General features: G+C 45.3%; 1 protein-coding gene across 3 annotated transcripts in view; it reads left to right on the forward strand.

The window, feature by feature from the left end:
* The first annotated feature begins 13,182 nt into the window (after positions 1-13,182).
* Positions 13,183-26,783, forward strand: part of Pan3 (poly(A) specific ribonuclease subunit PAN3) — a 123,886-nt gene continuing 110,285 nt past the window's right edge. For all 3 annotated transcript variants that reach the window (XM_059249340.1, XM_059249341.1, XM_059249342.1), the window contains exon 1: positions 13,183-13,621. In XM_059249340.1, coding sequence (XP_059105323.1) covers positions 13,183-13,621 — 439 coding nt within the window. The remainder of the gene's footprint in view (positions 13,622-26,783) is intronic.

Consider the following 26,783-nt stretch of genomic DNA (forward strand, 5'->3'; position numbering starts at 1 on the left):
CATAATAATGTGATCCAGAAGTTTGCCAAAAATAGGAAGCCGTGTCTCAGAGAGACATGCTCATACACACATTCACAGCAGCACTATTCGTAACAGCCAAAAGGTGGGAGCAAGCCAAACATACCCTGAAGGAGACATCCAAAGGACATGTGTATCTGCATACACTGCAATCTTGAGCAGCCCTGGGGAGCAGAAAGCGGTCCTGCTAAGTGGATTCTTGTTTAATAAACACAGTTTCAGTTTTTCAAGGTGAAAGCCGATCTGGAGATTAGCTCCACCACAAAGTGAACATAGGATCTAGTTGTCTTCTGCTGTCCAGTCAACACAGCCCAGAGTTACCTGAGCAAGTCCCAACTGGGGGACCACCTTGATTACTGGCCTGTGGGAGCATTTTCTTGATTGCTAATTGATGCGGGCCAGTTTAGCTCACTTTGGGCGGTTCCATCCCTAAGCAGGGCGTCCTGGACTATATAAGAAAGATGAGCAGAGGCTAGAGAGCAAAGTGTAAGCAGTTTTCCTCCATGGCTTCTGCCCTGACTTCTCTCAGTGATGGATTGTGACCTGGAAGTGGAACATAAAATACTCCTTTCCTCCCCAAATTCTTCTTTGATAGTGGTGTTTATAACATCAACAGAAAGCAAAGTAGGATATATTGTTGTACCCATTTCTCGAAAGCCCCAGAGACCACCAAGGAGCCGGTTTCCTATGTAAGTACATAAAGGTCCTTTTATTCAGGTTCAACCTGGGCCGCTGTATGGCAGATGGAAGGAGATGTGGTGGCGGCCATGAGCCCAGGTGTAGAGAGTTTTTATAGGGAAAAACCACAAGCCGGGAATTACATGTTTGGGATTGGGTAGAAGGGATACAGGGCAAGGTGATTTTTTGAAACTGTTGTTCTAGACCTTGGGCGTGAAACCACATTTGAAACCATTGGGAAACCACACCCCGCTGAACAGGATTATCTGGACTGCTCAGCAGGATTATCGAGATGTCTCCAAGAGCCATGAACCGCAGACAGAATGTCTGCAGGAGGATACTGCCCTGTATCTGTTCGAGTTGTCACGGCACATTCCTGGAACTGAGTACAGCAGGTGGTCTGAGATGGTGGCCCTTTCCCTAAGATGGAGCCTGTGAAGTCAAGTCTAGGCCTTCACAACATGACCCTGCTAACCACTTAGAATAAAGGTGGTAACTTTTTTCTTAATTCTTCTTTTTTGTCTCTCTCTTCCATCCTTTCCTTTCCCCTCTTCCCGTCTTTCCCTCTCGCTCTTCTTTCCTTCCTCGGTCTCTGGAGTGTGGGATTGAAGGCACACATCACCACATACGGCAGAGAAACCTTTTAATGTCTTCCATGTATATTGTCATGGAAGACTTTCCTTTCTGTTATTCCCATTCTGTTATTACTTTTTCATTGTTGTTTACTTTTTGGAGGCTTTTGTAGTGTGGTATATCATATATAGTAAAATGAACCACGCAGGTATGTACTGGTCAGTGAATAATCACAAAACAGGCACACTTTTAAGAACACGCTGTTAATAAACCCCTTCTGCACATTCCCTTCCAAACGTTCTCCTCTCCCTTCTAAACGCAGCCACCATCCTAACTGCTAATACCATGGACTGGGTTTGCCCATCTCCACTCCTATATCAATGGCATATTGCAACATGGACTCTTTGCCCTGGTTTCTTTCTCTTAACATCGTGTTCATGAGATTCATCTATGTTGCTCATATAGCAATAATTACTGGCATATAGTATTCTGCAGATGAATGTATTACACAATTGTTTATCCATTTTATACTTCACAAGCATTAGTACTTGGGATGGTTAATGTTGGTCATCCAACTTAACTGGGTCTACAATCAGCTAAGAGATAAACCATTAGGCACACCTATAAGGGACTGACTTGATCAGGTGACGTGAAGTTGGAAGACCCATACTAAATATGGTCAGTGGCTTCTGGTAGCAACCAGATCAAAGGGGCTCCCTGGGGGAAAGCCTTTGCATTTTTTCTGCTTGCCTTCCGGTTGTCTTCTGGTCATGCTCTCCAGTTCGGTCACTTGGCAGATGCCACTGCCCTTTTTTGCTGACATCGGAACACAGCTTCTTCAGTCTTCCAACACAGGCTGAAGATCAGCTGCTTTCCAGGAATCCTCCAGGCCTTTAGCACCTGTTATCTGGATTGAGCAGCTACAGGCTCTCAGCCTCAATAGTGTGAAGGCAGCCATTGTTGAACTACCCAGAACAAGTCATGTATGCAAGTCTGAGAAATCCTCTTGTAATATGTATTCATTTTATGAGTTCTGTTCTTCTGATGAAACTGATCCAGCATTTCCTCCACTACTGGCCTACAACGAACAGTGTTTTCTAGGACTAATGTGTACATTTTTAGATGCACAAATACTTAAACTTTGAATCTTTTTAAGTTGCTGAGGATGGCCTTGAACTTGTGACCCTCTTGCCTTAGCCTCTGGAATAGCTGGAATTACAGGTATGCACCAGCAGGCCTCCTCATCATTTGCAGATCTTTTGTTTTTTCATCCTTTCAACTCTCCTTTTTATTCTGATCAGGACTTCCAGTACAATGTTGCAGGCAATTTCCATGTCCTGATTTCAGATGAAAGGTTTTCAACACTTCAGTGGCACGTACACCTTGTCCTAGAAGTGTGTGATATAACTTACTATGTTAAATATGATTTCACTTCTAGTTTATTGATTTAAAAAGATTCATTTTTACCTACATATACATGTGTGTCACTGAGTGGGAATATGCTATGTGTGTGTGCAGGTGCCCAGGAAGCCAGGAGAGCCTGTCAGATTGCCTGGAGCTGGTTCCAGGCGGTTGTGAGCTGCCCGACATGGGTGCTGGGAACCTTAATGCAGGTCCTTTACAAGACCAGCAGCAATACTAACCGCTGAGCCATCCTTCCAGTCCCTACTTTATTAATTAAACAAGCAAACATGGGAATTCAATTTTTTTTTTTTTTTTGGTTTTTGGAGACAGGGTTTCTTTCTGTGTAGTTTTGCACCTTTCCTGGATCTCGCTCTGTAGACCAACTGGCCTCGAACTCACAAAGATCCGCCTGCCTCTGCCTCCTGAGTGCTGGGATCAAAGGCATGCGCCACCACTGCCCGGCAGGAAATTCAATTTTATGAAGTGGTTTTTCTGAAACTATTGGGATTTTCCTCTCATGCTGTTAATGTGATGGATGATATTGATTTTCAGCTGTCAAATCACACTTACATTCCTGGAATAATTTAGCTTTCATTGTGTTTAGATTCATTTATTGTTGCACTCATATATAAACAATTTGTTGAAGCAGACTTTTGTTGTATAGCTTGGGCTAGACTAGAAACTCCCTGGGTAGCCCAGGCTGACCTCAAACTTGAGCTCCCTTTTCATCCAACTCCTAAGTGCTGGATTTCAGACTGGAACCACCATTCCTGACTCATGATTCATTCATTTCGTTTTCTTCAAGGATCAGTTCTACTGGCTCAGTGTTTATTGACTATTGAATCTATGTATTACCTTCTACCATCTTTGAGTTTCATTTTTCTTCCTTTATGTCATTGCTTAGTAATTTTCAGCCTCATTCCTAATCTATACATTTAAAGTTATTTTTTCCTATTGTTTTTAACTGTATTTCATAAGATATGTTATTTTAATTATTTACATATTTTAATTTAATGTACTTTAAATACTTATTTAACACTTAATTTTATTTTTTTCTTAGCCTCTTGGGGTGTGTCCAAAAGAGAATTTGATTTTGTTTGGTTTTGTTTTTGAAAATGTCTCACCATGTAGTGCTGGCTAGCCTGGAACTCAATGTATAGACCTGGCTGGCCTCAAACTCACAGAGCTTCACCTGCCTCTGTCTCCCCAGGGCTGTACTCTACAGATTATTATTTTGCTGCTAGGAATCTAACAGGACACTTTGAACATGCTGGGTAGGGTTTCTGCCACTGTTTAATTTCCAGCTTTATTCTTTTTTTGTTTTGTTTTTGTTTTTTTTGAGACAGGGTTTCTCTGTGTAGCTTTGGTGCCTTTCCTGGAACTCACTCTGTAGCCCAGGCTGGCCTCGCACTCACAGAGATCCGCCTGGCTCTGCCTCCCGAGTGCTGGGACTAAAGGCATGTGCCACCATTGCCCAGCTCCAGCTCTACTCTTACTCATTCATTAGTATAATGATATATTTTTTTATCTTTGTGTATGAGTGTTTTGCCTGTATATGTTTGTGTACTTGTACTGTGTGTGCACAGTGTCCTCTGAGGCCAAAAGAAGGTCTTGGATCCCTGGAACTAAACTTACAGAGAGCTATGAGCTGCCATGTGGGTGCTGAGAATTGAACCCGGGTCCTCTGGAAGAGCAGCCAGTGCTCTTAACTGTTGGATCATCTCTCCAGACTTTGTTTTCTTTTTTCAAGATTTATTTATTACATATATAGTGTTCTGTCTGCATGTCTGCCTGCAGGCCAGAAGAGGACATCAGATCTCATTTTAGATGGTTGTGAGCCACCGTGTGGGTGTGCTGGGAATTGAACTCAGGACCTCTGAAGAGCAACCACTGCTCTTAACCTCTGAGCCATCTCTCCAGCCCCCGTTTTCTTTTAAAGCTTGATTGTTGACATTATTTTCTGGTCCAAGTCCATTGTAATTAAAAACAGTGTATGTGGGGTTCAGGAGATGCTCAGGGTAAAGGGCACACAGTGGGTTTTTTTTATTGTTGTTGTTTTTTGTTTTTTTGAGACAGAGTTTCTCTGTGTTGTTCTGGTGCCTGTCCTGGATCTCGCTCTGTAGACCAGGCTGGCCTCGAACTCACAGAGATCCGCCTGGCTCTGCCTCCGGAGTGCTGGGACTAAAGGCGTGCGCCACCACTGCTAGGCTGTACACAGTGTTCTCACAGAGGACCTGGATTCATTTCCTGGTGCCCACCCACATCCGGTAGTTCACCATCCCCAGTAACTCCAGTTCTCAGGGATCTGATGCCCCTGGCCTTGGCAGACAGCTGTGCAGACCGACACACATACAGTTAGAAATAACTTTTAAAAACCTATATATACTTTCACAGGGGTTGACTACCTTGTTTGTCAGGGAAACCTCCACAGCAATACAGGCAAGTGCCACTGCTGCTGGGTGTCTGCCGGAGCTACAAGGTTGCTGGGGACACCATACGCCCTTTTTGCTAGACACAGAGAAGTCACAATGGAACTGACTGGACCTTCACCTCTGCGTACCCTTGTAGTGCAGGGAGGGGCTGTGCAGGCCGCTGGGAGACCCGTCAGCAAGTCTCGCTCAGCTGTGAAGTTTGGGTGTAAACGCTGCAGCCCGACAAGAGACGTGCCCACTGGGGCAGCAGGGCAAGTCTGTTTTGGGGGTAACCAACTGTTTTCTCATCATTGGGTTGGAGGCCTGCTCCACAAGAGGGGGTTTTCCTGTCTGACACTGTAAGCTGGTTAAAAGCCCATGGCTGGGGAGGTCCTAGGCCCTAGTGCAGAAGCTATGGCTGTGTTGTCAAATGGACATGACATGCCCGTCAAATTGCCCTCTAAACAATTATGTTTGTGCCCACCGACTAGTGCTACGTCAGCTTTGGTCAGAAAAGCTGCTCTGTGCAGTGGGCAATAGTAACTGCAGAAGCTTACGATTGGGTAAGTGCTGCAAACAAGTGATTCTCAAATGATTAACCATGAGTGGGATATCTTTATCACCCCCTCCAAGGCTTAGGGAATACTGCAGAAGAGACAGAACGTGTGTGTGTGTGTGTGTGTGTGTGTGTGTGTGTGTGTGTGTGTGTGAGAGAGAGAGAGAGAGAGAGAGAGAGAGAGAGAGAGAGAGAGAGAGAGAGAGGTGTGTACCTGAGGGAGTGGTGTGGAATGCTGACTTCTAGGTATGCCTAAGCTGTTACATTCTTGAACCCATTGTAGCTGAGATCACAAATAAGATCTGGCCTGCCAACACCCAGTCATGGTAGACAGAGGTGCTCACGGAACTCCACCCATCCCTGAGGATTGAGATAGCAGAGGCAGTGACGTTTTCTTTAGTGGGGTAGCCACTGAAAAGGTGTCCAAGCTCCTGCCAACAATCCTCATGCAAGCTCCTAATGAAACCCATTGGGTCACCAAACAAAACAACAGCAAAAAGGACATCGAAGTGGAAGTGGGGGAGGTAACTGGAAAGAGGACTGGGACCAGTGCAGTGTGATAATAGAAGGTAATAAAACTGCCATACCAAAACTTGTACAGTATGTGTTAATAAAAATATCCTACCCTCCCCCCAAAAAAACCCTTTCAATATGGTAATGTAATTGCTGCAAACAGGAAGATTTTGCAAAAAAAAAAAATCTTCAAACAAGATTGCTGGTTGCTAATAATCCAGTAAATTAAAGAAGCATGCTACATCTGTTTGAGTGATAAATGAAACTAAGAATACAAGGGAAAGAAACATAGCTCTGACCTATTTCAAGTGTGCAGGGATGTGCTTAATCTTAGGGTGAACTGAACAGAGCAGTGAATAAAATGCGAACTGGGGAGATGGTTCGGTGGATTCAGGTGCTTGCTGTGTGCTGGCTGGTTTTGCCACCTTGACACAAGCCAGAATCCATGGAGAGGGAGCCTCTGTGGGAAAATGCCTCCATAAGATGGGGCTGCAAGCAAGCCCTGAGGGTGTTTTTTAAATTAGTGATTGATGCGGGAGAGCCCAGCCCATTGTGGATGGGGCCATGGTTGGGCTGGAGGTCTAGGGTCCTATAAGAGAGCGGGCTGAGGAAGCCAGCAAGCAGCACTCCATGGCATCTGATCAGCTCCCAGCTCAGCCCTGCAGCCCTGCGTGAGCTCCTGTCCTGACTTCCTTTGATATGGAAGTGTAAGCCACACAAAACTTTTTCCTTCCCAACTTGCTTTTGGTTGTGGTCACTTTTTGTCATTTTCATTATATCAATAGTAACCTTAACTAGGACACTGTGCAAGCTGGGACCTGGGTTTGATCCAAGGAACCTGTGGAAAACATTAGATGCAGAGGCAAGCAGGTGTAAATCACACACTCCTGTGGAGGGACGGGAGAGCTGACCTAATGCCTGTGTTTGCACCACAGCAGCAGAAGCAAAACTGCCCGAAAACAAGATGGAGGGAGAGAACTGACTCTCAAAAGTTGTTCTCTGACCTCCACAAGAGTACTATGGCATGTGCACAGCCAAACACACACTAAACAAACAAAACCAAACACAAAACAAACAAAAAACCCAAGCTGAAAAGCCCCAAATCCCAAGAACTTGACTGGCTCATCAGAAAAAGAGCTAAGGATGGAGTTTTGAGACCTGGTAGTGGTTGGAATGAAAATGGCTCCCATAGGCTCCTAGGGATTGCACTAATAGGAGGTGTGGCCTTGTCGGAGGGGGTGGGCTTTAGGCTTCAGATGCTCCAGTCAGGTCCAGTGTTACTCTCTCTTCTTGTTGCTTGCTGATGCAGATATAGACCTCTCAGCTACCTCTCCAGCACCATGTCTGCTGCATACAGACATGCTTCCTCCATGACAATAATGGACTACACTTCTGAACTGTAAGCCGGCCCCAATTCAATGTTTTCCTTCCTAAGAGTTACTGTGGCCTTGGTGTCTCTTCACAGCAATAGAAACCCTAACTATGACAGTTACTTTGTACCAAGTAATAGAAACTCACAGATCCTTCAAACTCAGAGATTCCCAAGGTTACATACAAAACATCTTCATTAAACTGTTTCACAGGACTACTGGGAGGAAGCTATGAAACATGAGGCACTGTCACAGTAACTGTCCAAGTCATCATAGAAATAGAACTAAAGGAGATAAAGAAAATAAAAAGTTGTCAGAAGATCTCCACTGCACCACCACGTGGTAGGAGTAATTCTGCAAATGAAGACTTGTTTCTGCTATTTCCTCCCAGAGGTTCTTTTGTTTCTCAGTACTCCAAAAGCCACGCAGGTCTAATGCATCAGGTTGTGCTGTGGGGTGTTTAGTAGTAGTGATTGATGTGAGTGCCACTCCTGGGCAGGAGGTCTTGGGTGGCTAAGAAAGCAGGCTGAGGCAGTGAGGGGAAGTCAGTGAGCAGTGTTCCTCCGAGGCATCAGCTTCAATTCCTGCCCTGACTTCCCTAACATGGACTGTAACTTGTAAGTGAAATAACTTCCTTCTCTACACTGCTTCCTCTTGCATTAGAAAGCAAACTCGGACACTATTATCAACTCTTCCCAAAGTGCTTTGTGGGGTAGGTGCCCGAAGTGGTACAGGGGGATGGGTATTCTACAGATCCCATTTAGTGTAGGGTACCAAGCTGTCCTCCACACCAGGCCAGTCTTTCCCCCTTCCCAGCAATGCTTCAGTTTCTGAATTGTTCTGATCACAGAAAGTTCACAGGAAGGGATGGATGGCAGAGGGAGTAACCAGGTTCCTGAGGAAATGTTATGGGGGAAGCTTTAGATCTGCCTTCTGTGAAAGCTTTTGGTAGCAGGCAAAGCAGAAGTTGGGGGGCACTGCAGAATGTCAACGTTTTAAATCCACTCCACTGTGGCCACCAGAGGCTGGTGAGGCCAGTGTTTCTGGAAGCACAGTCTGGCAGCACTAACTTCACGAACTGACAGCAAGTGTGCTGTTGAAAACCTGGCAAATTTGGTAATCATCCTACTTTAGTGGTAATAGTAATGTCAACAGTCAGGGTTCTGAAAAAGACTCCATTTCTCAAAACTTTCCAACACTAGCACAGTTTTTTTGTTTTTTTTTTTGTTTTGTTTGTTTTTTTTTTTTTTTGGACAAATTAATACTGTTGAACCAGTTTTCGATGAAATATACTTTGAGATATAGTATAGTGAAAATGCGAAGATAAGAAATGGCCAACAAGTGTTTAATTGCTTTTAATAATTTATTTGAAACCTAGAATAAAGAATAATTAAATGAATACCACATACCTACTTCTCAGAATTCAAAGGCTAATTAAACTGAACAAATCTTGATGGGGAGTGGTCGTGTACACCTTCAGTCCTAGCACTCCAGAGGCAGAGGCAGAGGCAGATGGGTCTGGGACAGTTGAGGCCAGCCTGGTTTACAAGGTGAGTTCCAGGCCAGAGCTACAAAGCAAGACCCTCAAAAAAATTACAACAAATTAATGCTTATTTTTCACTTATACAATATATGCTTACCACACAAAGGAAAACAAAAGAAAAATAGGCAAACTCTATATACTTGGTTTTCTCCTTACTAAAACTATAGCTAATGTTTGGAGACAATTACTCTAATCCTCATCTTATTACTTTTAAAAACATTACTTATAAAGCATATACAGTTTTGCATCATGTTTCATATCCACAGAATATCATAAATGTAAGTTTTCCTGTCTATGATTTTTATAGCTGCTTAAGAGTCTAAGTGTGCACTCCACTAGTGATTGGGCTACTCCTTGTGTTTACAGTTTAGGTTACTTGTAACTTTGTTGGCTTTCTTGAGTAATACTGCAATGAGTACACTAGAATACAAAACTGAGGAGAGGTACGTTCTTGGGGTTTATCTGTCAAGAACAGTAATACTTCTTTTTTTTTTTTAAAGATTTATTTATTATATGTACAGTGTTCTGCTTACATATATGCTTGCAGGTCAGAAGAGGGCATCAGATGGTTGTGAGCCACCATGTGGTTGCTGGGAACTGAACTCAGGACCTCTGGAAGAACAGCTAGTGCTCTTAACCACTGAGCCATCTCTCCAGCCCCAAGAACAGTATTATCTCAAACTGCTCATTTTACATGCTAAGGAAATCAGTCAATTTACTTCTGGGGAGTTGGGGAGTATGTCATCAGTGCTATGTCAAAAATACCCCCATTCCTCCAACTTAATTCTGATTCAAAGCCGAATATCTGTTTTGATGATACCATATAGACTTTCAATTAGCGAACCTTTACCAATCCTAATCTGTCACTTATTGTGTTACCTCTTCCCACTCGTTTTGGGGAATATCGGTCAACTAGGTATTTCTTAGGGTGTCCGTAAGTTTTTAAAGAAAAGCTGGAGTCCAAAGCAGAGAGCTGAAGACTATTTGGACATGCACCAACCCACTGACACCCTCTACAGCAAAGCACTTTCAGGGCTCATTTTCTCCACATTTGATTACGACTGATCTGAGACGGCTGAAGCTGCCTGAAGGAGTATCTTAGTCCACTTTTCTCTAATTCGTTCAGAAGGATTTAGTGTAATTTTTCAAATGTGGTACTGAGGGATGACTGAATTATCATTGGCATTCTCTAATGACTCCATGCTAACTTCTGAGGCTCAACTTTTTTTAAAAATTATTTTTTCATGTGCAGTCATGTTTTGCTTACATGTGTGTCTGTGCAAAAGTGTCAGATCCCCTGAAACTGGAGTTAGAGTTGTGAGCTGCCATGTGGGTGCTGGGAATTGAACCTGGGTCCTCTGCTCTTAACCACTGAGCCATCTCTCCAGCCCCTGAGGCTCAATGTCATACATTTAATTTTTTGTATCTATATGCTTCTTTATGAATATATGTGCATGTTTATGTATGTGCATGTGTGTACAGGGCACATAGGGAGGTCAGAGGACAAACTCAGGTGCCATCCTCGGAAAGGCGGCCACCTCCTTTGAGACAGGCTCTCTCCCTCACTGGACTGGAGCTCTAATTAAGCTAGACTGGCTGGCCAGCTAGCACAAAGGGTTCTCTCTCTGCCTTCCCAGCATTGGTATTATGAGCACACATACCACGCCCAGCATTTTTACTGGGTTCTAGGGAATTGAACTCAGTTCTTCAAACTTGCAAGGCAAGACTTTTCCTGAATGAACCATCCAGAGGCCTAGTCTTACATTTGTTGTATGTGAGAGTCTAGCACAGGTCTTGCTTGGTATATAATACACGGCAGATTCTCATTAAGGTTAGTTTGAACAGTTGAGTGTGGCATGAATTCATCCAACCCCTGTTGTCTCCCTATAAACACCACCTTCCCTGTCAATTCACTAAAAGACATACAAGTTTATTTAGCAACAGTAATACATACAACACAAACAGCACAAGGTTTGTCTCTAGGTAAGTCTTGGAATTACTGAACTTTGGGCGATTTTAGGCCTCACTCTGCTCAGGGACAACCCACCTTTCTTTTCTTGCTTTTCAGGGTTCTTATGGGGATCTTTTCTTCTCTAAAAGCAAATGTTTAATGTTGCTACTTAGTATTCTGTGATAATTTCTAATTGCCCTCAAGAAAAAGTCCAATCCCTTAACATGGCCTGAAAAGGACTTCTGTGGACTCTGCTCAGCTGTTTGCTATCACTAATCTCCCAACAAGCTAACCTGTTTCACCCCAAGGCCTCTTTCACAAGCTGTTTGATTTATCTGGAATGGTCTTTCTCTACACACCCAGTAGCAATAAAAGGGAATTGCTAAACTCTATTGATTTCTTCCCAAACACAGACATTTATATGCATCAGTACAGAGGAGGCACAGTGAGGCAACCAGATTTCGAATGCAGATCTGAATTCAAGGATGCTTTCAACTCCTGCTGTTCTGTCAGTTCTAGGTATTCCAACATCTTTAAGTCCTAACAGCTGATTCGGTATGGTTAGCATTAGAGACTCTAATTTACACCTGCCTGTATCTTTCGCCTCACTAGCCAGAGGATGAACAAGCCATCTGAATTCAGTTATGACTGCATCTTGTTCACTTTTGAGTCCCCAGCTCCTTTCCAGTTCCTGGTACATGTAATGAACATCAACAAATACTTGTTGAATATTTAAATGACTGAAAACTGCTTTCACACGGAAAGATTTCAGCTTAGGACTTAGCTAGGCAACATCACTAGGCTTACCAGCTTGGCATCTACAGCATGCATCTCACCCTTTCTGCAGTGTGGTACTTTTGTTTATATCCATTCTTCTGTGACTTCGTCAGGTTGCCACAACTCCTTAAATACCGCCCACACCCATCCTTTTCATATCAGGGATTTGTCTTTTGAGAGAAAAAAAACTAAAACGTTAAAATCAATTTTCACTTCATTGCTGTTCTTCAAAATGTCTTAAAGCCTCTCCTCTTAAAAAAAAAAAAGTAATGGTGAGGGCTAAAAACCCCAAAAAGTGAATACTCGAACGCAGAGTAGGGCAGCATTCTAGCACGTTTGGAAATGGGTCTCCCCGTGCTGCCTGGGCAGCACTGTCCCAGGTGGCATCTTGTTTTTCACAAAAAATTCAAGGAGGGCCGTCCAAGCAGAGGAAACAGGTGCTGCTCTAAGTAGGGGTTTGTTGACATCAACGGTTCTGGCTCCATTTTTTGACAAAGAGCCCAGAAGCGAAGCCTATCTGGCCAGTAGTTCCATCACCTCCGAGAGGGGGAGGATAAAAAAGGACCCCGGGGAGGTGGGGAAAAGGGAAGAGGGCGAGGAAACGTGGCAGGAGGGACGAAGACTCCCGTCCTCTCCGGGGAGCGAGGCCGGGCCGCGTCCCCCCGTGCAAGGACCAGGACCAGGCACGGGCTTGTCAACTTTGTCCTTTCACTTCCCAGCTAACCACCACCCGGCTCCGGGAGCAGACCCTCAAGGAGGGCACCCTGCCTCGTGAAACTCGCAGCGCCCGACCCGCGACGGGCGGAAGAGCCCGCGGAGGGGGCTCCGGGCCGGCCTAACCGCCTGCGGGCGGCTCGCGCGGATGCCCCGGGGGGGGGGGGGCCACGCCTGCCGCCGGGGCCGGGCCTCTACCCACAAGCCCCCGCGCCCGCGCGCGCGCACGCGCAGAGGCGGCGGCGGCGGCGGCCGGCTCAGGAAGAGGAAAATGGAATAAACAACTCGGGAGGCAGCAGAGCGCAAGACGACGAGCGGGGGCAGAGTTTTTTTTTTTTTTTTTTTTTAAACAAACCGGCTCCCTCCGCCGTGCCTTCCCCTCTGCAGCTGCCGGCCGCCGCCGCTCCAGGGTCCCGTCCTTCCCCCCGGCCCCGCCATAGCCCCGGCCGCGCGCTCTGCGCCGCGTCCCGCGCGGCCCCTTTAAGGACAGCGGAGAGGGAGAATCCCCACTCGCCGCCCGCCCCTCCCCCTCCCCGGGCGGCTCCGGCTCCCTCAGCGGGCCCAACCCGCCCGGCCGGCTTCCATCCGGCTCCGGCTCCGGCGGCGGCGGCGGCTCCCTCCTTCCCGCCTTCGTCTATGGTGGCGGCGGCGGGGGACGCGGCTGCGGCGTGGCCATGAACAGTGGCGGCGGCCTCCCGCCCCCCTCGGCCGCCGCCGCCTCCCCGTCGTCGTCGTCCTCGCTGGCGGCGGCCGTGGCGGTCGCGGTCGCGGCCTCGTCGGGCGTCGGGGGCGTCCCCGGCGGGCCGGCCGCGGGCGTGAAGCTCAAGTACTGCCGCTACTACGCCAAGGACAAGACGTGCTTCTACGGGGAGGAGTGTCAGTTCCTGCACGAGGACCCGGCCTCCGGCGGCGCGCCGGTCCCGGGGCTCGGCCTCCATAGCAACAGCGTCCCGCTGGCGCTGGCGGCCGCGTCCGGGGCCGCCTTTCCCCCCGGAGCGCTCCCGGGCGGGGGAGCAGGGCCGCCCGTGGCGGGGCCCAAGAAGCCGGAGCTGGGCGTCCCGGGAGCGGCGGCGGCGGCGGCGGGCGGCGGACTTGATGGACCGCGGCTGGCGAGTGAGTGAGGCCCGGGCGGGGCGGTACGGTACCGTACGGTACGGGCGGGCGGGCGGGCCGAGCGCGGGGAGGAGGAGGAGGAGGAGGCCTGGGGCCGCCCGCTTCCCCTCACCTCCGGGCGGCCCGAGAGGCCTAGGCCCTGCGCAGCCCTGCTTCCTTCTTCCTGCTTCCTCTCTCCGCCGCCCTAGGCGAGCCCGGGAGCTAGGGGAGGCGGGTTGCCCGGGAGCGTGGGTGGATGGATGGAAGTGGGGTGTACGGGGGAGGGGTGGAGGTGGGAGGCCGGCTCTGGGAGTGGGTGCGGGGAGGAGGGGTGGGGGGGGGATGGGCTGCGGAGTGTGGGGAAAGGGCTGTCCGTTTCCGGGTGTGTATGTGTGGAAAGGGGCCGGGTTTGCGAGCACACGGGTGTTGTTGCGTGCCCGTGTGGAGTGCAGTCTGCCTAAAGTTGAGGTTCACCGGTGGGTGTGTTTGTGGGTAGGAGGCGGGAGGGGAGGGCAGGGGCGGGCTTAAGGCACGTTAGCTTTGCTGGAAAGTTTTGTAGAAAGCTTTTGGAGCAAGGTTTTCCGGGCTGGAAATGCTTTCTAAGGATGTCGAAGGGGCTGAGTGGATTACAGAGCCTCCTTCCTTCCTTTTTTCCTTCCTTTTTCCTTCCTTCCTTTTTCCTTCCTTTTTTCCTTCCTTCCTTCCTCCCTCCCTCCCTCCTTCCCTCCTTCCTTCCTTCCTTCCTTCCTCCTTCCTCCTCCTTCCTTCCTTCCTTCCTTCCTTCCTTCCTTCCTTCCTTCCTTCCTTCCTTCCTGCACAAGTTTTATAGAGAGCTGGATTAGGAATTTCCGAGGACTTGGACTCTGGTAGTTTTCTGGAAAGCTAGAATAAGTAAGCTGGGTGTCTGCCGGGATCTTGTCTTTCCCGTAACATATTGAGTGAACTCTCAGCATTGTGCCTCAAGAGCGTCTCGCACTACCTAAGATTTCGTGAGAATGATTTAGGGCTGTGTATGTATAGCTTTTTAGTTGAGTGGAGTTCGTGCTAACTGTAAATGATTTGCAGAATGTTGCCCTTGAGCATTAAAGTAGGTACCCGATTTCCCCTCGTTTTAGATCTTGCAATAACGCGATAAAAGGTTAACTTGGACTTCGGAACAATCTGTCTTTAACACTGAACAACCTGATACAATGGTTTAGCACTTACTGGGATGATTTATTTTTAAAAGCTTGTTTCTTTTTGAGTGATGGGCTTGTCTCTGTTTACCGAAGCTTAAGTGCTAATAAATTTAGATGTTTTGTAAAGAATAGCTACTTTATTGCTGGGATGTAGCCGTTAACTTTTTAAAAATTACATTTATCTGTTTCTCTGTATGTGAGTGTGTGTCCACCATAGATAGCTAGAGTTCAGAGGAAAGTTTGAGAGAGTCTTTTGTCTCCTCCTACGTGGGTTCTGGAGCTGGAACTCAGGTGGTCAGGCTTGGCAGCAGGCACTTTAATTACTGTGACTCAACCAGCTCGCGTTGTGTGTGTCCCTTCCTCCTCTTCCCTGTTTGTTTTTTTCAGACGGGGCTTTCCTCGGTAGCCTAGGCTGGTCTGAGCTGGAGATCCTGCTGCCTCAGCCTCGTGAGCTGGAATTACAGGTGTGCCGTCATGCCCAGGGAAAGTTTTCTTCAAGGTGAATTTTAGGAACTGAAGTTGTGGCTCCAGTTAATTTACGATAATGTTTGATTGGTAAGGAAATGAAAAAGAACTGTATCTGTCCTGATTTGCTTTCTGTTGCTGTGTTAAAACACCAGGAGCAAAAGCAACTTGGGGAGGAGGGAGGGTTTAGTACATGTTAGAGTCCATTGCTGAGGGAAGCCAGGGACCAGTGTGAGCCTGGGGGCGGGACTGAAACAGCCCAAGGAGGAAGGCTACTTACTTAGTGGCTCTTTGCCTAGGGTGGCACCTCCCTTCATAGACTGGCCCCTCCCCATCAGTTGTCACTATGTCTGGCCCTGTGACATTTCTTTAACATGGTTGGCCACTGTCCTCTTCCTCGGTAGGCTTGAACCTAATGGCTTTTCTGAATTTGTGCACTTAATTAGTTGTCCAATCTGTTTCTCAATCTCTTAAGATAGCTTTCAGCCACTAATAATTAAGGGTTCAAGGAAATTAAAATAGGCAACAAATTCCATATATTGCCATTACAAAACATCTGAATTCTGTTAGTTGCTGACTGGTATTAGGAGATTCTTCAAGTGAATCTTTTAATGTCAGTGTCTTGTCAGCAAGAGATCGTAGCAGGACTGCCACCTGTTAGACTCCATGCTCTTCCATCACTTTTTTGTCTGGCCTCCATGGAGTGCTATGTTCGTGTGCATATGGTTTTAGGCTTTTAATTGAAGTACCTGTTTAAGTTGAATTGTTGTGTGTTGCTATGATAGAAAAACATAGATTGAACAATTTACAAAGGGATTTCAGAGTCTGGCAAGATGGCTCAAAGAGAAAGAACCAACTCCTGCAAGCCCTCTGATCTCTACATTTACTGCATTCCCACTAAACCTCAATAAATAAATACATAGTAAAAAAGAAAGAAAGAAAGAAAGAAAGAACTGCAACCCTGGAATCCCAGCACTTGGCAGGTGGAGGCAGGAGGATCAGAAGTTAGAGGTCATCATCCTGTGCCACATAGGCATGGTAGGCTTTTTGGGCTACCGGAAGCCAAAAGGAAAGGAAATGTATTTGTTTTGGAGGTTGAGAAGTCCAACATCCAGGTACTGGCTGTATGGAGAAGGCCTTCATGTGCTCAGCAGAAAGAACAAGAATGCAAGTGTAACTAGTGTAAGAGAGCCAGAGAGTGCCCAGGCTGCTTTCATTATAGGTCTGATCCTAAGCTAACTAGTCCAGTCTCCTCAACATCAGTCTGTCCAGGAGAGAGAACTCCCTGTGATAGAATCACCTCTGTTTTGTTTGGTTTTTCAAGACAGGGTTTCTCTGTGTATCCCTGACTGTCCTGGAACTCTCTCTCTCTGTAGATCAGGCTGACTTCAAACTCACAGAGATGCACCTGCCTCTGCTTCCAAGTGCTGGATCAAAGGTGTGCACCACCACTGCTGGGCAGAATCACCTCTTACTAGGCGTTCCTTTCCATCTCTGTTGCATTGGGGATTTAATGTCTAATACATGGACTTCTGGGCTCATTCAAATGGAAGCATTTGGCCCTGAACTCCCAAACACACTGTCCTCACAATGCCCAATTCATTCCTTCATCTCAGTAGTCACAAGACTGTTCACTCCTTCCACTATCAGTTTAAAAGTGCAAAGTCCATACCACATCTAAACCAGATATGGGGGAGATGGGCACCTTCCTCTCCATCCCCGAGTCTGAAATTAAATTACGTGTGTCTAGAATTTAGTGGTGGAACAGGTAGGTATAGGGTAAATGTTCTCATTCCAGAAAGGAATAGGCAGGAAAGGGGTTGTGTGTCCCAAGCACACCCACAATCTAGTGGAAAATTTAAGCATATTCTTCTCATCCTGGGCTGGGAGTTGGACCCCAGGGTCTCAGGTGGCCCTATCCCTCTGACACCCCCCCCCCCATTTTTAAAATTTCTTATCTTGGATTTTTCCATTTTGACTTGGACACTGGTGACCTTACAGTTCTGTGGTGACAGGGCCTAGTACTACTCGGGAATTGTCTGAGTGGGGACTGTGAGTGTGTGGCTCTAACTCTCTTGTCAGACCCCCAGGCTCTCCAGGACACCCTTTGAAATGTAGTTGTGAATATGTCACAGCCCCTTAGATCTTACACCGTGTGACAGTCAGTGGTACACATCCTGTATCTGTTTCCTTGGCTGTGGCTTATGCTTCCTGGACTTCTGGAGCGGTAGCTGCTGGGAGCGGAGAACCTGAGGTGATTTGGCAGCCAGCCTGAAAGGGCAATCTGGCCCTTGCCACCTGGACTATTTTGCTTTCTCAGAGCTCTTGGTCAGTCCAGGGAGAGGCAATCTCAGAGTCTCTTAAATGTCCTAACTGGCATTTTCAGTGTCTTCTTGATTCCCCCTTCTTCCTATCTATTCTTTATATTTTGACAGTTTCATACATGCTTATAATGTGCTCCCCAGACCCTCTCTTATTTCTTTCCTTCTTTCCCATTACCTCTGGGATTCTTTTTTTCCCCACATGTCCCCCTCCTACTTTCAGGTTTTTTTATTTTAAACTTTTTGTTTTTTAATGAAGCTCTGGCTTTCCTGCAACTCACACTGTAGACCAGGCTGTTATTGAACTTGGAGATCAACCTGCCTCTGCCTACTGAGTGCTGGGGCTCAAAGTTTGCACCACTACCACCCTGTGGTCTTTTTAAATTAAAAAAAAAGTTAACCACTGATTAAAATGGGGTTGCCTGCATGAGCATGGCTGTGGGATTGTTACTGGGGCATGGGCAATTTACCAGTGGCTATGTCTCTGAAGAAAAATGATTTCTGTTCCCCCAGTAGCCATCAACTACCAATAGCTTCTTGGCTAGGGGTGGGGCCTCTTGCTCCTCCCCCATCCACGCTGGAATGTCGACAAGTTCCATCTTGTGCAGGTAAGGAGTTCATGAGTTCTATGGTGTCATGTAGAAGACACTTTCAACAGTAATGGCCCCATCCTCCAGCTCTTACATCACATTCTTTCTGCCTCTTCCTAATGTTCCAAGAGCCTTGGGCGGTATGAGTGTGCCTGTGTGTGTTACAGATAATATCCTGTTTAGAGCACTTAAACCAGTTAGGTGTCTCAGTATTAACTGCAAGAGGAAGCTTCTCTGACCAGTGTTGGCTTAGTAGAGTCAGTCAGGTACCTGGTGCAGCTGCGCAGAGTTGAAAGGTGGAGTTCTCAGAGCCCTCTGACTCTAGCCGACTGCCTGCTGTTCGGCCACGTTCTTGAATTGCACTTCTAAATGTTCCTCTTCATTCTTTCGTAAAGTGAGGCTGCACATTTCCTGAATCTTTGTTTAGCTTCTCTTTTCATTGCAATTTCTGTCCATGTTGTCTGCTTTTCAGATCTTGTGTGCAGTTAAAGGTAGTCATACAGTTCCTTTGTATTTCCTGTAGAAACTTCTGCCACATAGCCTAGTTCACTGTTCCCTTTCAGCTTTCCTCTGGCAGGGACAGAAGTTGGCCAGTTTTTGACACAGTAACCAGAGGAGCTGTTTGCTTTTGTGTAAGAAGAGCCTCTTCAGCTCCCTTCTGAATAATGTTACATTATATGAATGTATCATTTGCTTTCTAATTTTACTGTTAGTGGGTACTTAGATTGTTGAATTTTTGTCTGTGAAGAAAAACAGTTATGTATGTGGACTGGAGAAATGCGCAGTGTGAGGGGCACTTGATCTTCTGAAGACTGGTTGGGTTCCCAGCACCCATGTCCTGCAGCTTCCACCCACCTGGGACTCCCCATCTCCAGGGGATTTCGTGCTGGCACCTGGTACACACATGTACACACATAGACACGTACATCAAAATGAAAATCAAATTTTAAAACGATTTCTAGGTGTGTTTGGAGAGTTTCTTGCTCAATTCACTAGGGAGTTGGTAGGTACAATAGGGTGTGCATATATTCAGCTTCAGTAACCCATGTTAGCTTTCTCCCTTTAGAAGTTTATGAATTTTGGTCATTTTATATTTGTAGTTTGGCATTATCTGTCATAATTGCAGCTATTCTGGTGGCTAGAATGTATGGTATAATACCTTTCTTTTTTGTATCTGTATGTTGATTTTAACTGAATTGTTAACAATGACAACACCAGAAGATCTAAGAGAGAACTACATTTTTTTTTTAAATAAAGAATACAGCTTACTCTTTTTTAAATTTATCTATAGTGCATTGATGTTTTGCCATGGATGTCTGTCTGAGGGTGTCAGCTCTTGGAGTTACAGACAGTTGTGAGGTGCCATGTGGGTACTGGGAATTGAACCTGGATCCTCTGGAAGAGCAGTCCGTGCTCTTAACCACTGAGCCATCTCTCCAGCCCCCGCAATTTTTTTTTAAATGCAGTGCTAAACTATGTAGGATTTAGGCTTCTTGATGGGGCAAGACTCTCCATTTTGCCCTGCTCCCTACCTAACCAGTGACTTATATGTGGGCATTTGAGTTTTTGACTCTCGCTTTACTATTTCACATTAGCAGAACATTTCATTAATGTTCCAGATAGGACTAAAATAACCTTGGAAGTTAGTGGGGAAAATTCTATCATTACTTTGCAGGCATTGCAAGGGTGAGCCAGGAAGGCTTATTAGTATAATAAGTTGCCGTGATGTTTCACCCTTGTCAGGGAAGTAGCTTTTATTTGTTGTTGTTTTCTGTAGTATAGGAAAGCTCTCCACTCCAGTTCTGCTGACCTGGCAGTGGGATAATAAGTATGTTTTGACAGTTAAGGTTGTTATTATGAGGTAATATAAAGGCACTTGCTTTTTCATAATCAGATTTGTTAGAGTTGATTTTTTTTTTTAAGGCTTAAATGTGGTTTGTGTTCAAATGAATTGATTATTTTTTTGTTTTGTTTTGTTTTTCGAGATAGGATTTCTCTGAGTAACAGCTCTGGCTGTCCTGGAACTTGCTTTGTAGACCAAACTGGCCTTGAACTCACAGAGATCCGCCTGCCTCTGCCTCCCAAGTGCTGGAATTAAAGGCCATGAATTGATTGTTGATGGGATTCCATTTTCAAGTAGCTAGATTTTCATGATGGCTTTACTCTAGAGGATACTCAAGCTTCAGTAGCCAAAATATGTCAGTGTTTGTTTTATATGCTTAATTTTATTTGAAATCCAGAAGATCTAATTGTTTTATCAAAACATTCTTTTCAGCTCACTGATTTTAGTTAACAGTGAAGGCAAAGGTCTTCCTTCCCAGCTTTGTAAGTTTGGCTGGGAGTGTCTAAGTTTCTCCTCTTGAAGTGGGACTTAGTGCTGCAGGTGGAGCTGCGGAGTGAGAACAAACCAGGCAGCAGTAGCATCTCTTTCTGGAGTAGTCAGGAGACTTGTTTGGGAGCTAGTAGGCCTGGCCCGGCACATGATAAAGTTCAGTCTGTGTTGTTTTTATTTTCATTAATTTGTGTTTTTTGATACAGAGACTCTTGACTGGAGCTCAGGCTGTTCATCTTGCCTCAGCCTCCTTAGGGCTGGGATCATTGCAGTATGCTGCCAGGCTTGACTAATGTTAACCTTCAGTTTACATCTGTATTTCCTTTCTTTGTACATTGATTTATTGGTGTTTATGCCTACTACCCCCCGTTGGTTCAGAGATTTCTCTGCAGAGGCATGCATGTGTGAGTGTACACACACACACACACACACACACCCCACCTTCCTCATGGTTCTTTATTTTTTTGGTTTTTCGAGACAGGGTTTCACTTCATAGTCTCTCTAGATCAGGTCTGCCTTGCTTCCTGAGTTCTGTGATTGAAGGCATGCGCCCCCACCATCTGGCCAGTTTATTATTTATTTTTTTAATATGTCGTGCCCCACCCCCCCCCCCCCCCCCCCCCCCCCCCCCCCCCCCCCCCGGAGCTGAGGACCGAAGCGCTCTACCACTGAGCTAAATTCCCAACCCCGGGCCACTTTACTTTTGAGGTAGGGTTTTTTACGTGGGACCTGGAACTTTCTCCTCTTTGATGCTGAGATTACAGGTGTAAGTAGCCTCATTTGGTTCTTTATGTGGGTGCTGGAGACCTGAACTCAAGTTTTCATGCTTGTGAGGCCAGCACTTTACTGGCTAAGCCGTTTCCTCAGCCCCTCAGTCTGTCTTATAAAGTAGTTCAGTGAGCCAAAGTGCAAGATGATAAAATACTTGTTTTACGAGAGGAGCTGCATATTAACAGATGAATACACATCTAGTGTTGTGTCTCCTTTTGGTATTAGGAATTACTATTGGGTTGAGAATCCTGAGATTATAGTTTTTAATGCTGTATCTTTCAAAACAATTGTGTCCTTGGGCTGTACATTTGGTCTGTATGAAAATACAATTCTTTTTATGTAAAATAGGAGAGTGGAGTATGCAGCACGTGATCTCTAAAAACCTTCAGAACTACAGGGCTTTAAGTATACATGTGTTAAGAAGACAAAGTCCTTTTTCTGTTTCATCTTAGAATTTCTCCTTCTCAACTTCAGAAAGTATTGGTCAGCACCTGAGTGACAGTGTGTGGATAAGGGTACTGATCTTATTGATTCTGAGTTGATTGGTATGCAGATAATAGTCTTCTAAAAGAAGGACCTCCCCCCACCCCCTTTGGAGACAGGTTATCAGCTGACCTCAAACTGTTAGGTTGCCAAAGCTGACTTTGAGCTTCTGGGGTCCTCTTGCTTTTCACTTCCCTAGTGCTGGGGTGACCATGCCCGCATTATGCATTACTGGCAATAAAGGCAGGATTCCCTGCATGTTAGGAGTGCATTGTACCAGCTGAGCTGCATTTCCCAGGCCCTTTCCTTTTTTGATGTCTCTTTGTATATTTTTCTTGCTTTTTCTTTAAAAAAATAAGTATTGCTCTTATTGTTGTAAAGGTACTTTTACTGTGTCTTCAGAATGAAAGATGTGTAGCATTTAAAGATCAGAATAATAGCTTAGGAATTAAAAGTGTAAAACATACACAAGTAGCTGGGCGGTGGTGGCTCCTGCCTTTAATCCCAGCACTCGGGAGGCAGAGGCAGGCAGATCTCTGAGTTCGAGGCCAGCCCTGAGCTACAGAGTGAGTTCCAGGAAAGGCGCAAAGCTACACAGAGAAACCCTGTCTTGAACCCCCCTCCCCCCAAAAAAAAGTACAAGTTAAATTTTTTTCCTTTATTTTGAAGAGGGTCTCTTGTAGCCCAGGCTGGTCTAGAATTTATTATGTAGCAGAGGTAACCTTGAATTTGTGATCCACTTCCTCCACTTTTTAAGTGCTGAGATTATAGGTGTGTGCCACTATACCTGGTTTATGTGGTGTTGGGAATTGAACCCAGGACTTCCTGCATTCTAGGCAAGCCCTTTTATAAAAGATCTACAGCCCTGACCCTAAAAACTTAAATAAGATAGAGCACTAGAGAGAGAAATAGTTTCCCTCTCTAAGTTCTTTGATCCTCTTTCCAGAAGACAGCCATTTTTTTTCTAGTTTATTTTACATCGATTCAAAAGCCATCAAAACCATTGTGTATCTTTATTATCCTTTCTGTTGCCCTTCCTTCAGTGCATCCTGGTACCTTTATACACTTAGATGTGAGTCTGTACACAAAGTCTAATGTACTTTCAGTTTTTGGGTCTTAATTGTTTAGCTTGTATTTTGTTCCACGTTTACGTAGAAATCTACCCATTTCTTCATGGCTGCATAACATTTCACTGTATGCTGGTATTTTTTTAGTGATGGCTATTTAGATTGTGTGTGTATGTGTGTGTTTTGCTTGTTTTCCTTTTGCTGGGGGGGGGATAGAATTTAGGGCTTTGTGCGTGCTTAGAAACTGTTCTGCCACTGAAGTGTATGTCTAGGCTAGGACCTTTAAAATCAATGTCTTAAGTGATCTCTTGGTTAGTAGACTCTAGCAGTAAATCAACAATCTGTAAGGAAGTAAGTCTTTCTGTTGCCAGAGCTTGGAAAAAATAGCAATGTAGCTCTTATAGGAGACTATTGTTGGTAAAGGTCTTTAGGTACATGTTTATAAAAAAGACAAATTATACTGTCTATCTTCTGTCTTTCTGCCTGCCTGCCTGTCTGTCTGTCTGTCTATCTATCTATCTATCTATCTGTCTATCTAAAAGACAAATTATACTAACCATCCATCCATCCATCCATCCATCCCCCAGACAGAGTTTCTTTGTCTAACAGCTCTGGCTGTCCTGGAACTCGCTCTGTAGACCAGGCTGGCCTCAAAGTCACAGAGATCTGCCTGCCTCTGCCTCCCAAGTGCTGGGATTAAAGGCGTGCACCACCACTGCCTGGCTACAAATAATATTTTTGAAAGACTTAGATTATGGCAATGCCATGAGACAGTATTGCCTCCTTTTTAGAAGAAAAAACAAATCTTAACAGAATTATTTGCTCAAAGTCCCTAAAACTAGGAAAAGTGTCAAAAGAAGGGTATTTATTTTTTTCTAGCATATCTGGATTCTTTCAGCTCATAGTCATGGTAGGGAAATCAAGGCAGCAGGACCTTAAAGTGGTTACTAAACCACTTTGCATCCACAGTCAAGAAGAAAGAGCGATGAATGTTGGACTCAGCCAGGTTTCTCCTTTTTATGTAGTCCAGAATGCCTATGGAGGGAAAGGTGCCACCCTCTGTGGGCAGGTTTTCCAACCTCATTAACTTAGTTAAGGTTATATTACTCACAGACATGCTCAGAGTCCTGTGTCCCAGTTGGCAATTGAGATGAGCTATCCAGGGGTTAGTTCAAGTGATGGTCTGAGTTTAACATGTGCAAGGCTTAATCTCCAATACCAAAATAAATAGAAAAATGTTAACAAGAAGAATATAATGGATATGTCATTTTGACTACAAGAAAAAGTTGAAATTTTATTATTTTGAGACAGAATCTCATTATTTTAGAACTTGGTGTTTAGACTGGATCTCAAACTTACAGAGATCCACCCGCCTATGCCTCCTTAGTGATAGGATTAAAGTTATGCACCACCATGACCAAATAATTTTATGATTAGTGTAAAGATGTTTTTGGAGACAGGGTTTCTCTGTGTAGTTCTTTCTGACTGTCCTGGAACTCTGGAGACCAGGCTGGCCTTGAACTCAGAGATCTGACGGCCTCTGTCTCCTGAGTGCTGGGATTAAAGGCGTGCGCCACCACTGCCTGGCTTATGTAAAGATACTTTTTTCCTGTTGGTATGATAAAATACTCTTGACAAAAGCAACTTAGTGGAGAAAGGGTTTATTTGGCTCTCAGTTGAGGTTACAGTCAGTCATTCTGGGGAGGTCACAGCCATAGGACCTTGTGAGAGTGTGGTGGTATGTGTTCCCTGAAATATTGTGACTCTAATAAACTTATCTGGGGTCAGAGAACAGAACAGCCACAAACATAGAGGTTAGGCAGTGATAGCACACACCTTTAATCTTAGCATTCCAGAGGCAGAGATCCGCTTGGATCTCCGTGGATTCAAGGCCACACTGGAAACAGCCAAGCATGGTGACTCACTTCCTTTAATCCCAGGAAGTAATGGCAGGAGGCAGAAAGGTATTTAAGGCGTGAGGACGAGGAACTATAGCCTTGTTAAGCTTTTAGGCTTCTAGCAGCAGTTCAGCTGAGATCCATTTGGATGAGGGCTTAGAAGCTTCCAGTCTGAGGAAACAGGATCAACTGAGGAATTGACAAGGTGAGGAAGCTGTGGCCTGTTCTGTTTCTCTGATCATTCAGCGTTCACCCTGCTACCTGGCCCTGGGTTTGTTTTATTAATAAGACTCTTAAGCCGCGCGTTGGTGGCGCACGCCTTTAACCCCAGCACTCGGGAGGCAGAGGCAGGTGGATCTCTGTGAGTTTGAGGCCAACCTGGTCTACAAAGCGAGTTCCAGGAAAGGTGCAAAGCTACACAGAGAAACCCTGTTCCAAAAAAACCAAAACAAAACAAAAAAGACTTTAAGATTCATGCTACATGAGAGCTGATCATATACGGTCAAGAAGCAGAGAAGGAAGAAGCATGCTTCAGCTCTGCTCACTTTGATCACCTCAGATAGCATTGGATTCCCGAGTATGGAATGGTCCTGCTCACAATTAAATGTGGGTCTTCTATGAGCTGGAGACAGCTCCTCTCCAGGGTTAAGAGTGTTTTGCTCGCTGGGCGGTGGTGGTGCATGCCTTTAATACCAGTACTTGGGAGACAGAGGCTGGTGGATCTCTGAGTTTGAGGACAGCTAGGAATACACACAGAGAGAAACTTGGTCTCCAAAAACAAACAAAAAAGTGTTTTGCTCTTATAGAGGACCCATTTCCATCAGTTCATCTCTCCTTTTATAGAACTCAGGCCATCCTATCCTCTCTTCCTGTCCTCTAGAAGTACCTTCACCCACTAGTGATTTGCATGTGCACACACAATACCTATATTAAAAAAGATGGTCCTTCAGAAGCTCATTTTTTAGTAAAAGGGGGACCTGTAGGGCCCTGGCCCCCGTTTTGGGTAACTGTTGCCTTGCTTGCTGACCTTGACCTTGATATCCTCCCTATGCTAATTCCCTGCTGGTTTCCACCCTCCTGAATGCTTAAGGGAAGTTCCTTGTCTGTGTATCCTGCATAATGGGCAGTAACAGCTTAGATGCAAGATTGTAAAACATCTGTAGGGAACTTCTGCCCTCTGGGGTTCTCCCGTTGTGCTGTAAGCCTGTATTTAAGACCTCTTCCCTCCTTCAATAAACAGCATTCGGCATTAAAAAAAAAAAAAAAAAAAAAGATGGTCCTTTCCACATTGATCAATGCAGTCATGACATTCCTCCCATGAGCATGCCTAGGGACTCATCTCCCAGCATGCATAGGGACCTATCTCCCAGGCAATTCTAGAATCTGTCAGGCTAACAGCACTAACCATTAGAGGTGTGTGAATGCTTTTTTTTTTTTTTTTTAAGATTTTTATTTATTATGTATACAGTGTTCTGCCTGCATATATGCCTGCAGGCCGGAAGAGGGCACCATCTATATAGATGGTTGTGAGCCACCATGTGGTTGCTGGGAATTGAACTCAGGACCTCTGGAAGACCAGTCAGTAGTCTGAGCCATCTCTCTAGCCCGTGTGAATGCTCTTATTTTGTGATGTGATCATTATCTTGGAGTACCCCAGCATTCAGTTTTCAGCAGAAATACTCTTAAGTTTTTCCCTGTATAAAAACTCTGTTGTTTTTCAGTCCATTTACTCAGTAATCCCCTTTATGCTGATTAAAAAACATTAACTCATTTAAAGCCTATGAAACTTGTCATAATTCAGTTATCTTTCGTGTAAATTGCAGTTGTGCAGCCGTCAGGTTTCTAAAAGCTTTGCAGGGCGTCTGTCATTGTTTTTCACAATGCACTTGTCATCTCCATTGTGAGTATTTGCCCAAGACTGGCTAGTGAATGGCACAGCTGAGACTCAGACCTTTTCAGCAGGTATAATAACTGATTGAGTATTGAGGACTTCATGTCACACTAAGGGATTCAGATCTCATCTCTTAGGATGAGTCCTAACTACTGTCTTCTCTGTGAAGTATTAGTGGAGGAAAGCT

This window comes from Peromyscus eremicus, chromosome 23 (assembly GCF_949786415.1).
Source record: "Peromyscus eremicus chromosome 23, PerEre_H2_v1, whole genome shotgun sequence".
Lineage (NCBI taxonomy): Eukaryota > Metazoa > Chordata > Mammalia > Rodentia > Cricetidae > Peromyscus > Peromyscus eremicus.